General features: G+C 35.4%; 1 protein-coding gene across 4 annotated transcripts in view; it reads right to left on the bottom strand.

Annotated features, from left to right (window-relative positions):
- The window catches only part of PTPN4 (protein tyrosine phosphatase non-receptor type 4), a 214,436-nt gene that overhangs the window by 18,767 nt on the left and 182,970 nt on the right, over positions 1-12,699 (bottom strand). For all 4 annotated transcript variants that reach the window (XM_034785419.1, XM_034785420.1, XM_034785421.1 and 1 more), the window contains 7 exons: positions 12,602-12,658; positions 10,497-10,653; positions 8,789-8,955; positions 5,714-5,804; positions 5,554-5,615; positions 4,479-4,625; positions 348-476 (listed from right to left, as the gene is read on the bottom strand). In XM_034785419.1, coding sequence (XP_034641310.1) covers positions 348-476; positions 4,479-4,625; positions 5,554-5,615; positions 5,714-5,804; positions 8,789-8,955; positions 10,497-10,653; positions 12,602-12,658 — 810 coding nt within the window. The remainder of the gene's footprint in view (positions 1-347; positions 477-4,478; positions 4,626-5,553; positions 5,616-5,713; positions 5,805-8,788; positions 8,956-10,496; positions 10,654-12,601; positions 12,659-12,699) is intronic.

The raw sequence follows: 12,699 nt of genomic DNA, 5'->3' as shown, positions 1-12,699 counted from the left end.
ACCAAACAGCTCTTAGATAATTAACACTCATCCCATATGACTAATATAGTGCACTATACCCATAACGGGAATAAGATTAAATCTCTGTTCAATTCCCTGAAAAGGTACCACTAAATCTTTTTTGTGAACAAAAGGTATGTATTCATAAAAAAGAAAATAATTCACACAAAATAAGATCTTTCAAATTGAGACTCATTTTCTATGGGATTTTAAAATTATCAATTAATTGGATATACTCAATAATCTACATGTGGACGTGCTATAAAACTGGAAAGAATGTCTGCAGTTAGGTAATTCTACTTTGAGGATTCCACAGAATTTGACTAATAACTATATTATAGTTTTACCTCAAGGTTAGTCAGTGTCATCTCTCTGAAGACATAAGCAGGATTTCCTTCCTCTGAATGGCAGGTAATCTGGAAATTTCCATATGATGAGCTTCCTGTAGGCTCTGGCCAGTACTGATGGCACTTAACCTAAGGTCAAGAGGTTTTCAAAGACGACAGTCTTAAGATTCATAAACCGTTATTTTTCCTTCTTTCTAGATTCAGCAAAGTTCCCTTTTGAGCATTTTGTAATTACTGCTGACTTACTTACCGAACAGACTGTAGGGGTTTATAATTGAAAATGAGCTATTAACTGCATAACTGAAATAAAAAATTTCAAACTAGTGTAATTGATATAAGTCCTGAGCAGATGAATACAATTAACCATTTTCAACTGTTTTTTGTTCATATGACATAATCAAAGGATCAGATGTTGACTCTGCAAATGCATGTAACTCCATGAAAGTTCCATATGAATAGTTGAGGACAAAATATGGTTTAAATTAACATTGTAGGATGTGCAGTTGCCATTCACCTTGAAGGTACCCAACTTTTCCTCTGATCTAGCTGTGTGATTATTATAGAACTACACTGCCTGCAGGCTTTTTACTTGAATTTCATACATAAAGTCAGGTAACATCATGTAGAAGTCCTGCTTCTCTTCTCAACTTTGTTTCCTTCACACAGGCCCCAACTCTTGAGTTTAGTGTAACTGAATAGTGATGCCTTTAACTTTTGATATTACTTCTTTTTAAATATTCCCTTTTGACACCACAACGATAGGTCCCTCCTTAGATCCACTCCTAACTTCTAAAATCCTAAAATAATCCTTCCTTAAGGCAGATTTACATGAAAAAGAAAACATGTTGCTATAATGTGAAAGGAGGAGGTGGCCAGTAAGCAATAACTAAGATTGCTTCAAGGTGCATTAGGTGGTGGGTTTACCAAAATCTTTACGGTTAAATGAGAACTTTAAAGAAGACCAACTTTATGACAAACTGCTTAAATGCCCAAATATAAATAGAGGTCATTTCAGTTCATGCATACTTCTTATCTTTCTAATCCACCTGGCAGGGTCTGTAAAAGCAGCCATATCCTGCTCCCTGAGACACTCTGGCATGCAGTGGGATAGTGACCTCATTAGCCCCTTGATCAGCATTAGAGCAGGGTGAAGTCCTTTTATTTCAATATTTAGCAGCTCTCAAAGAATTCTACAAATATCAGTATTAAAAAACCTTAGAGAACTGCTATTGTGGGTCTGTTCTTAGATCTGCAACGGAAATTCAAGTAAATTAAAAGGGCACTTGAACTGAAATTCCCTCTAATTGTGTTCATTTGGGAGCACACAGCATCATATAGTAAAACTGAGTCACTGAAAAATAGTTTAAAAACTGAGTCACTGAAAAATAGTTTAAAAACATTTAAAAAAAACACACCTACAATTATTTTTATGGTATTTAACAGGTCTGATAGCACAGCAAATACACGCTTATTTTAACAAGAAGAATGCACACACACAGCTGAACTGAAGTCTGAATTAATGTGACTATTCTTAACACAGACCAGTTTTGCTGGCCAGGATGATAGACATCTACTATAAAACCCAACAAATAAAACTCAGAATTATGATGAAATTTCAGGCTATTGCAATCAGTCAATTATACTTATGTGTTTCAAGTTCTCCAATTGCTACTGAATGTTACAAATAGTATGCAAGCTGTTTTATGAAATACACCAGGTATGTGCTAATATTTGAATGGTACTTCAGTGGACAGAGGCAACACAATGGGCAAAATTATTAAGGAGACAATATCAACCAGAGTCTCAGGTGTAGCTGAAATTAGGTGATGCCATTATGGCAACATACACATAATTATTTAAAATTACTTTCTTATTTATAATTTGTACATATGCAGCTAATAACATGTAACATAATATCTTCTTGTATTAAAAGAAGCATATATAAAAATGGGGTTAAGAACTAACATGACTGACTAGTCAAAAACAAATCTTTTTAAATAAAAGATTGCATGTACAGTAGTCAATTTGCAAACACTAATAATCTTTCATTTGATTAAGCAAATACCCAGAGGCAGTACTCCATTGCGTGGAGGTACAGCTTGAAAGTAATAGAATCATAGAACTGGAAGGGACCTCGAGAGGTCATCTAAGTCCAGTCCCCTGCACTCATGGCAGGAATAAGTATTATATAGACCATCCTTGACAGGTGTTTGTCTAACCTGCTCTTAAAAATCTCCAATGATGGAGATTCCACAGTCTTCCTAGGCAATTTTTCCAATGCTTAACCACCTTGACAGCTAGGAAGCTTTTCCTAATGTCCAACCTATACCTCCCTTGCTGCAATTTAAATGCATTACTTCTTGTCCTGTCCTCAGAGGTTAAGAACAATTATTCTTCCTCCTCCTTGTAACAACCTTTTATGTACTTGAAAACTGTTATGTCCCCTCTCAGTCTTCTCTTTTCCAGACTAAACAAACCCAATTTTTTCAATCTTCCCTCATAGGTCATGTTTTCTAGACCTTTAATCACTCTTCTCTGGACTTTCTCCAATTTGTCAACATCTTTCCTGAAATGTGGTGCCCAGAACTGGACACAATACTCCAGTTGAGGCCTAATCAGCGCAGAGTATAGCGGAAGATTTACTTCTCGTGTCTTGCTTACAACACACCTGCTAATACATCCCAGAATGATGTTTCCTTTTTTTGAAACAGTGTTACACTGTTGACTCCTATTTAGCTTGTGGTCCACTATGACACCCAGAACCCTTTCCACAGTTCTCCTTCCGAGGCAGTCATTTCCCATTTTGAATGTGTGCAACTGATTGTTCCTTCCTAAATGGAGTTCTTTGCATTTGTCCTTACTGAATTTCATCCTATTTACTTCAGACCATTTCTCCAGTTTGTCCACGTGATTTTGAATTTTATCCTAACCTCCAAAGCACTTGCAATCCTTCACAGCCTGGTATCATCCACAAATTTTATAACTGTACTCTCTATGCCATTACCTAAATCATTGATGAAGATACTGAACAGAACCGGACCCAGAACTGATCCCTGCGGGACCCCACTCATTATACCCTTCCAGCATGATTGTGAACCACTGATAACCACTCTCTGGGAATAGTTTTCCAACCAGTGATGCACCCATCTTATAGTAGCTCCATCTAGGTTGTATTTTCCTAATTTGTTTATGAGAAGGTCATGCAAGACATATCAAAAGCTTAGAGAATTTTTCACTTGACCACAGCTCGTCAAGACATACCATGTCTACTGCTTCCCCCCACCGCCATCCACAAGGCTTGTTACCCTGTCAAAGAAAGCTATCAGGTTGGTTTCACATGATATGTTCTTGACAAATCCATTCTGACAGTTACTTATCACCTTATTATCTGCTAGATGTTTGCAAATTGATTAATTATTTGCTCCATTATCTTTCCGGGTACAGAAGTTAAGCTGACTGGTCTGTAATTCTTCAGGTTGTTCTTATTTCCCTTTTTATAGATCGCCACTATATTTGCCCTTTTCCAGTCTTCTGGAATCTCTCCCATCTTCCACGACTTTTCAAAGATAAATGGATAATGGTGGATTTAAGGCTGATCCATGGATCTGGAGCCAATTCTCCAAAGAGCTCCATAGTATAATTGGCGATTGTTGTGATGTCGTGACATCGCAAATTTATGACATTGCAAAGCAAACAATCAACACTGGTCCAGGCCTCCTTACAGGATTAAATCATCCCTGTCCAAAAACTTTAATCTAGAAAAAATGATGACGTTTTTTGAGTTGACGTAGCTCCGGGGGAAAAAAACACACTTGAAGCAGGTAACTTTGTTTACTACTTCACTGTAAAAACAGTCAGATTAAGTCTTTAAAAATTCATTTATGAAACATGAGAATCAAGACTTGTACATGTTTCAATACTACACTAAATACTAAAACTAGTTGCATAATCCTGAAAGAAAGGGTTTAAAACTGAAACACAGGAGAGCCTTAACTGTATCAATACCTGTGAGCACTACCATAAAAAAGAAATTCGTAACGGCCCTGTTATACCCTAGTCGTTTATGGCCGATTCAAAAAGGGATTTTTAAAATAATATGTGATTAGATTTCAAGTCAGAACTTTGACTTACTCTGCCCCTTTCAACTTGAGTGGTCAACATTACAACCATAGATGAACCTTGTTCCCAAGTCATCTGCCAAAAATCAGGACAAGTGTTTGGTAATGGACCCTGACAAGCAATGTACTGGTTTATTATGCTGGAAGAAGAGATTTCCATCTAAAAGAAAACAAATTAATAATTATTTTAGTTGTTAAACAACATTACTCTCTTGGCAACTTTAATTTATGCACCACAAATTTAGACTTTGCTAGATAATTTAAATTACATTTATAAAAAATATAGGAAGAATGAATCAATAATATCAATACTCTTAAAATGTTTATCACCAGATCACAGATAAAAGAGCTCACAAAACAAAAGAAACCCATCAAGACTGAGAAAAAATCTTCTTATTTAAAACTGTTAAGAAATCCAAATATATTTCATTAACTGACAGACTTTAGTTGTCAAATACCTGAGCAGTCAAGACCACAGGTCACAATGAAGGCATACGAAAAAACGTGACAGTTCAGTGCCAAAATAATTTTTGTAGACGTATACACATTACATCCACTGCTTACAATATTTGATAATTTAAATACTAATCCTGGAATCAAATATCTTTCCTTTGTATTCTTGAAGTGAAAAGTTAGCTGTACTTTGTTATTACTGGCTACAAGACAAAGACCTACCAGGCTAAATTTTGCTAGTCTTGAACACTGCAACAACAATGTGCATTGGGTTACTTTGTGCCAGTTTTAAATCTAGATGGCTACTTTCTCCCAACAATGACCCCATCTGAAATAAAATTCAGGCTCTTGTTGCTGCACATAAAATCTCTCAATTTGATTGAGAGTTAGTAGGAAATTATCAACCACTGTCTTTTAGATAAAACAAACCTACTAACATGTAAGCCAACTGATGAAAATACTTCCCATCTACTCTAATCTATGTTAGATTTGAGAAACATTTTCAAAAAGAGTGAATTATCTTATTTTTACATTTTCTGCTGAAAAGCTGCAGTAGCAAATTATAAATCAATTGTTCTTCTGCAGAATGCTGCCACAATGTTACAGTATGAATGACATGACAAAATTCAACTCACATTTATATAATTTGCATTGATGTAGTCATCATTACTCTTCAAAATGACCCGTGTAGCATCATCTGAAAAAATATTTAAAGAACATGTGTTATTTCTCTACCAAGTACAAATAAATACAGTATTTTAACTTAAAACCATATACATACACATACACACTTACAAGGCGAAATGTCTCTGTATCTATTTTTGGAAATATTTTGAGGTAATTTGGCACAAGACATTGTCATTCCAGGCTTCTTCCTATACAGTTGCTAAAAGAGAATAAAGATGGTCAGATAGTAACAGACACAACATAGGACTTGCTAGCTTTAAATTTACTACAAACATTTTAAAAGCATATAAAACAAACATGAAAACATTTTCTAGTCACAAGTACGATGCAATATTAATTTTGTTCTTTTACAAGATCATTCAAGCAGCTGGACTATGTGCTCACTAAATTCGCTCAAAAGGCATAGGCTGAGAAACTGATTCGTAAGCTGTTGTAGCAGGCATGCATCTGGACAATGGCCAATACTACTGGGTACTGTGGGAACAGCACACAGTCCACTGCATCTTAACACAGAGTTTTGGGCTAGCAGATACATACTGAGAGTAGAACTTACTGAATATGCTACTGCTACGCCCCGAGCCTGCCACCATCATCCTCCTGCACTCCTACACAATGCTGCAATGAATCTTAGTCTCCCAGTAAATGGAGTGTGCGTGTGCAAGCATTCCCTCTGCAGGTGTTCTGCTGCATTCTGGTACATAGGCTCGTATGTGGGGAGGCCGCGAGTTGCTGCCCCTAACTGAACCAGCACACTTCTCAATTCAAAGAAATATAGCGAAGAGCCCCACAGTGCATAGTGTATTACACTGAAAACAATATATACCTCCTGAAGACTCAGGGTAAAATGAAAAACACGTTAATACAAATTCTGTTTGGATGATTAACAACAAGTGTATATCTCATCATAGATTTGGATGGCACATTATAGGGAGAATAAACAGCCCCTGCCCTGATGATCTTACAATTTAAGCTAGGCAATGTGACATAACTGCTTGTTTTGATGAAGTATGCATAATGCTACCTCTATTCTTTTTTCTTAATTTTTCTTTTTATGTATTTATGTTTATTAATGTCTATTTTATTGAGTTTGCATCAAAATACAAATCATTGTAAGAGAAACTTTGGAAGATATGTTCTGTATTTCTCTTTAGTTAATGTATTTCAATCAAAACATAAGCATGGAAACAGGATTTTTCTTTTAACAATTCATTTGGCTCCTGCTTTTTAATCCTTACTTGCTTATATTCCTCATTTCCAGTGTCACATCTGAGATATAACTACAACAAAAATTGATAGCAAGACAATCTATTTTTATGACTGCTCACATTATAATGATCATTACTTTAAAATATTAAGGAGTTTTTTCCTCCACATCACTTTAATGCTTCACACATAGTCTATTTAAGAGGCACAAGTTGATAAGCTGTAATATTGTGTAAGGAACTCCTGTTGAGTTATTTTTGAACCATAGTTTATTTACACCTAATATTCTGCCAACACTGAATTGCATGAACCACATCCATTCATCCATTAGTATAATTATTTTAATATTTCACTGTACCATGCCCTCATTCACTGTTGAGGTTAGGCAGGTACAATTCCTCCAAAGTCAATGGAGTGACACCCATTTACTCCAGGGGTAAGTTTAGCCTCAGTAGAACAAGAATAGTAGTTCTAATTCTGCCTCTATTTATGACTGAACAAGAAGCAAAAGAGCTGAAAAGTGAGCTTGGATATGATCACAATGGACTCAAAAGCTATTTTATTTAAGTTCCTGCATGAAATTAAAAAAAAAGATCAAACCATTACTGTATATCAGGCAAAACATAAATATGATTTGAAATGGAAAATTATGTCCTCAAAGCATTAGTTTTAATAGTTCTACATAAGATGAGTGACCTAAGTCAACCTCTTTTCAGTAATCTTAGTTTTAATTCAATAGGCTTAATAAGGCATTGCTTTAGTCTTAATTTTCAGTTTAAAGGAACACAAGATTGGTAAGCCAAAAATCTGGTTTACCTTTTTTCCTTTTTAGAACTGTTTGCAAAATGCATGCATTTTTTGTATCATTTAGTACAAAATGAATGCTTATTTTTTAAAAACAAGTATGATAGCCAAATGAGCAACCCCATGATAACTAATCATTATATAAGCATATGATGAAGAAAAGAGAGTTTGGCAAGGAAACAGATTTCAAGCTTCCAGGGAATTACTACAGATACCAAGTAGTAAAAAATTTCAACAGCTATGAAAAGTGCTCTATATAATTTATTGAGCACAAACCTGTCCTAAAGAGATTCCAATCCAATTTAAACACAGTCCCTAGAACAGGATCAGGTCTATAAAATATATACCATATTGACATTAAAAGGGGTATCTCTATTTGTCTAGTTATTTTAGTAAAGTAATAGATTATCTAGCCCTCCAGCCATATTACCTAATTTTAGAAACTAAGCTGGGGTGTGCTGTGTCTGTATTTTGATAAGATACCACCAAAGAACACCTGGGGGTTGAAGAAGTGGTTGTGTTGATTCAGAAGATGTTATTCTTCTCTGAGAGTCAGCAATGAGCCAATGTACAAGCATAGTATTAACTACTGCACTACTCTCTTCAAAATAAATAATAAAAATCAACTACGTATAAAAAAATTCTATTGCATTTTCCTAAAACTAGGGTTGTATTTCCCAGTACTTTGTCCTAATACTTAAATTTCATCTAAAATCTTCCCTGCAGTTTAAATTGTTTATGGTATTTTTCACTTCCTGTTTTAATTTAGGTTTTCATCCAGAGGTGGGTAAAATGAACACTGGGACTGGGACTTGGGTAAAGCTTCCTAAACCCTTCAGGTATTCTTGGATATGAAAGATGTTATATAAGCATAAGATCATTATAATTACAAAAACTTGGAGTTCCAGTTATAAACAGTTTTACAGTGTATTAAAAACATTTAGATTGTACTAGATAGTTAACGTTTTTTCTATGATGACTATTTTGCACCTGTAGTGTTTCAACACAGAAGTTATTTGACGTTTGGCTGTTCTTTCTTTACAGCAGATGAGTCAATTGCCTTGCTGACAGATTCTAAACTCAGTCTAATATCATTCACATTTGTTCTGTTGAAGCTAATTATTACCCAGAAAGAGATTGGTACATGCATACAATTACAGGTGGTACATTACTTACATCAAACTGAGCCAGAATAGTTCCAGTGATAAGCCCCTCTGCTAGTTGAATCATAGATTCCCGCAGAGCATTATCGTCCTGATGGATACCATCCAGGGGGGATTTCTCAGGGATGTACTGGAAGTCAGGCTCACTCTCCAGCTTCTCTTCCACCACATCGTAGACAGCTACAATAAATAAAGGTAGGAAGGTTGAGGGAGGCTCTAACCTAGTATGTTCTTTGGCTGTAACAGTGAATGCTCATCTTTTAAATAAGAAAAATGGCAATTCAGTATTGCTTCTACAGGAAAATCTGTGGTAGAGTACCATTAAGAGTCAGACTTTAATCCATATCAACAAAAAATTCAGTGTTCAAACCATTATGCTCCACCCTAAAACTACATTGTTATTTAGTTTACTGTCGAGTAAGAAATGGATTTTCACATAATCAATATTGCTAAAACCCTGCTCCCTAACCCGTGTCATATCTTGCCTTCTTTACTGTAACTTTCTCCTCTTTGGCCTCCCCAATTTCCACATCACATCCCTCAAGTCACTGTAGTACCTGTTTATCTTTTTTGTTTTGCGTTTCACTTTGCCAGGAATTAATTAGGCTAAAACTGGCAGACCACTGGCTAGAATGACATTCATAGGCCCTACTATAATTCTGTGAACACTCTGTGTAAAAGTACTGCCTGTAAACAAATATGTATTCAAATATACACAGTGAAGTATATATTATAGCTAGCACACAAGCATATGCTCTTTTGAAAAGTTTGCCCATAAAGTAGAATACTGTAAAAATGTGACTGAGGAAATTATGGCTACTTTTTAATTCTGCATTTTAAGGCTTTTTATTTCAACCACAACTATAAACAACACACAAAGGGGTATTAACTTGGTAAATCTGTAAACCAATTTAGCAGAATTTAATTTTATCTGACTATGACAGAGGAAGAAAATATACAGAAACAATGAAATGGCTTAAATACATAGAATGGGAAGTAAAACGATTAAATAAAAGAAGCCAGAATCATGTGTCAATTGGTTGAGGTCATCTAGTGGAGTGATTTCAACTATTCCAATTATTTCTCAGTATATTTTTCTGCTACATGGCTCTTTATTGTGATTGGGTAGTGGAGCAGAATTAAACACACAGCAGCTGACTGTTGACAACATTCCAATATAAATGCCATGAACATACTGTATACGCTTGTTTTTTTAAGCATTTTCTTTTATTAAGCTGCCTCCAGTAAAAATGTTACCAATAATTCAAATAATGCTTTGAAGATATATTTTAAGTCCTTGAATACTATCATATCTATGTGACAATTTCCAACGACACCCAAAATTGCATTTGGGGATGGACTATCCTCTGCACTACAATCAATTTGTGCAGTCATCTGGCCAATTTGTACCTAATGTGATTCACGAATAAAATTTATGTCGAGCCCTCTTGCTAAGAGCACCCAATTATTTTTCATATCCCTATTTTGGGTATTTAAATTTTGTTTTAAACACTTACTATTACAGGTATGAATGCTTGCAGTACAAGGTATTTCTCTGTATTTGTATATGATTGAAATGCTGCCTTCTTGTTGTAATCTTATGTACTTTTTCTAACGGGGAGCACCTTTTTGTAAAGAGTATTAGCATCCTTAACCCAGGACACAACGTGAAGGCTAGAAAGGAGAGGGAAGATTTGTTGTGTTACATATAAACCACTCACCATTGGGTCGTACTAGGAGCACAAGTTCCCCCGAATGCCTCTCACAGCTCTCTCTAATAAACATGACAACTTGATCATGAGTATGTTCCGCTATATCCCTGCCATTTATCAATACAACCTGGTCCCCTTCATTCAAACGAGGGACACAGAGGTCAGCCTGCAACATGAAACAAATTTAGTTTTACAAACACAGAGCACTCTAAAAACAAAGCTTTTGTATTTTGTTACTTTAAAATGGCAACATAAGAAACAGCATAACTGTGGTCAGGAATGTGGATTCTGCCGGACTCATTTATATAGTTGCCACATTGGATCAAATGATATATAAAGCGTTACATAACACAGCAGACAATGCCATTCATAGGAATACTTCAATTCACAACCAGGAGTCTGTCATTTCAACATGCCTTTCTGATGCTGTTACTTCCTGCTCCTTGTATGTAAGCTGAAGTTGAATGCTTGGATAAGCTCTCCAGTGTTTGAATTATATTCTACATTAACACTGGGGATGCAGGACAAGCTCAGAAATCTCAGGAAGGAGGGCAGCAGCATGGCAAAATCTTGACCAATTCAATTTCACAAATCTAAGAGCAGAAAGCTTCTAATATCACATTCAAGGCAACAAAAAGAAGATGGGGTGGGGGGGCAAAGGAAATGCACCAAATCCAGTTAATCTGGGCAAAAAGAACAAGCAAGTGAAAATACTATTTATGTTACAATTTAACCATGATTGCAGAGAGGAAAGGGCAGTGCATTCCCCATTTATCACCACCACAGCATTGCTAGATGTTTAATCCATTCATCCAAAATTAACTGCAACAGAAACAAACCAATGTGTTACATAGAAAATAAATTAGGAAAAAAATAATTAACTGGGATAAGAACAATTTAATATAAGGATGTCAACATATACATTTTAATGATTTTATTTAGATCAAAGCTACTTTGTTGTTTTAATGTAAGCAAATGTGTCTCTTATTCTATTAATTTCTGACAGGTGCACAACACAGAGCTGGCATCACAAAGGCTGAATACCAGGCCATTATTTCTGGCAATCAACTGCCACAATATTGTGCCTAGTTTGAAGACATTAATGGTGCTCACTGAACACCAGAACCACCACCACAGAATCAGACCTGATGAATGATTCATTATGTATGGTTTAATCTAAATCTTGACATTACTCACAACTGCATGTGTCAGTAAAAACAAAAGGGATTTGCAATTTTTAACAGAATAAAAGTTTGTCTCAACACAATTTGTGACAAAATCCCATGAATGTTTAAATTAAAAATTTATGCTAAATAACAATGTTTTTAGGGTGAGTGGGGCATTATATATCAAGAGTCAAGAAACAGCTATTATAACTTATTGTAACCACTTGCAGTGATGAAACTTTATTGTATTGAGAAAATATTCATTTTTATTATTAAAGTATGCACCACACTAAACTATGAACTTTAACTTGAAAGAAAGCAAGAAAGAAAGAAAGAAAGAAAGAAAACAAACTCACTTACAGATAGCAATGTAAGCAGTTTACTTTTATTTAATGTAGGAATTTGTAGAAGAGCATGTAAGGGATATTGGGGAGACTATATTCTGTCTGTAGTTTATTTTCATTCCACTGTCCTCCTTTAATTAGCAAAAAAGTATTTTTAACATTATGTTTTAAATGAATTTAGTTCCAACATTTAATTGGCCACTACTTTCGTTTATTATGTAAGGCAGTTAAGGAACAAGCTGTCAACAAGGTATGGGGATTACTACCCTAAAAGTAATATGTTAGAGCAATTTTATTCCTAGCAAGGTGTGGCCAGAACGTTTTCTCTCAAGGAAAAAGAAAACGCAAAGGAAAGGACTTACAATAATTATGATCACACACATCTAATTAGAGAAACAAGGTGGGTGAGGTAGTATCTTTATTGGACCATTTTCTGATGGTGAAAGAGAGAAGAGTTTCTCTCTCTCACCAATCGAAGTTGGTCCAATAAAAGGTATTACCTCACCCATCTTGTCTCTCTAATATCCTGGGACCTACATGGCTAGAACAAGACTGCACACATCTAATTAAACACCACCACTTCCAAGTTTTTCTGACAACTTACTGGTGTTCCTGGAGCTACCCTGGACACTATTACCGGCATCTTCTGGTCATATCCTCCCTTTAAAAAAAATTCAAAAAGTCACAAATTGTGAGTGTCAC

Source organism: Trachemys scripta, chromosome 11 (genome assembly GCF_013100865.1).
Source record: "Trachemys scripta elegans isolate TJP31775 chromosome 11, CAS_Tse_1.0, whole genome shotgun sequence".
Lineage (NCBI taxonomy): Eukaryota > Metazoa > Chordata > Testudines > Emydidae > Trachemys > Trachemys scripta.
The sequence above is the reverse complement of the archived record's forward strand: the minus strand, read 5'-3'. Positions and strand labels throughout refer to the sequence as shown.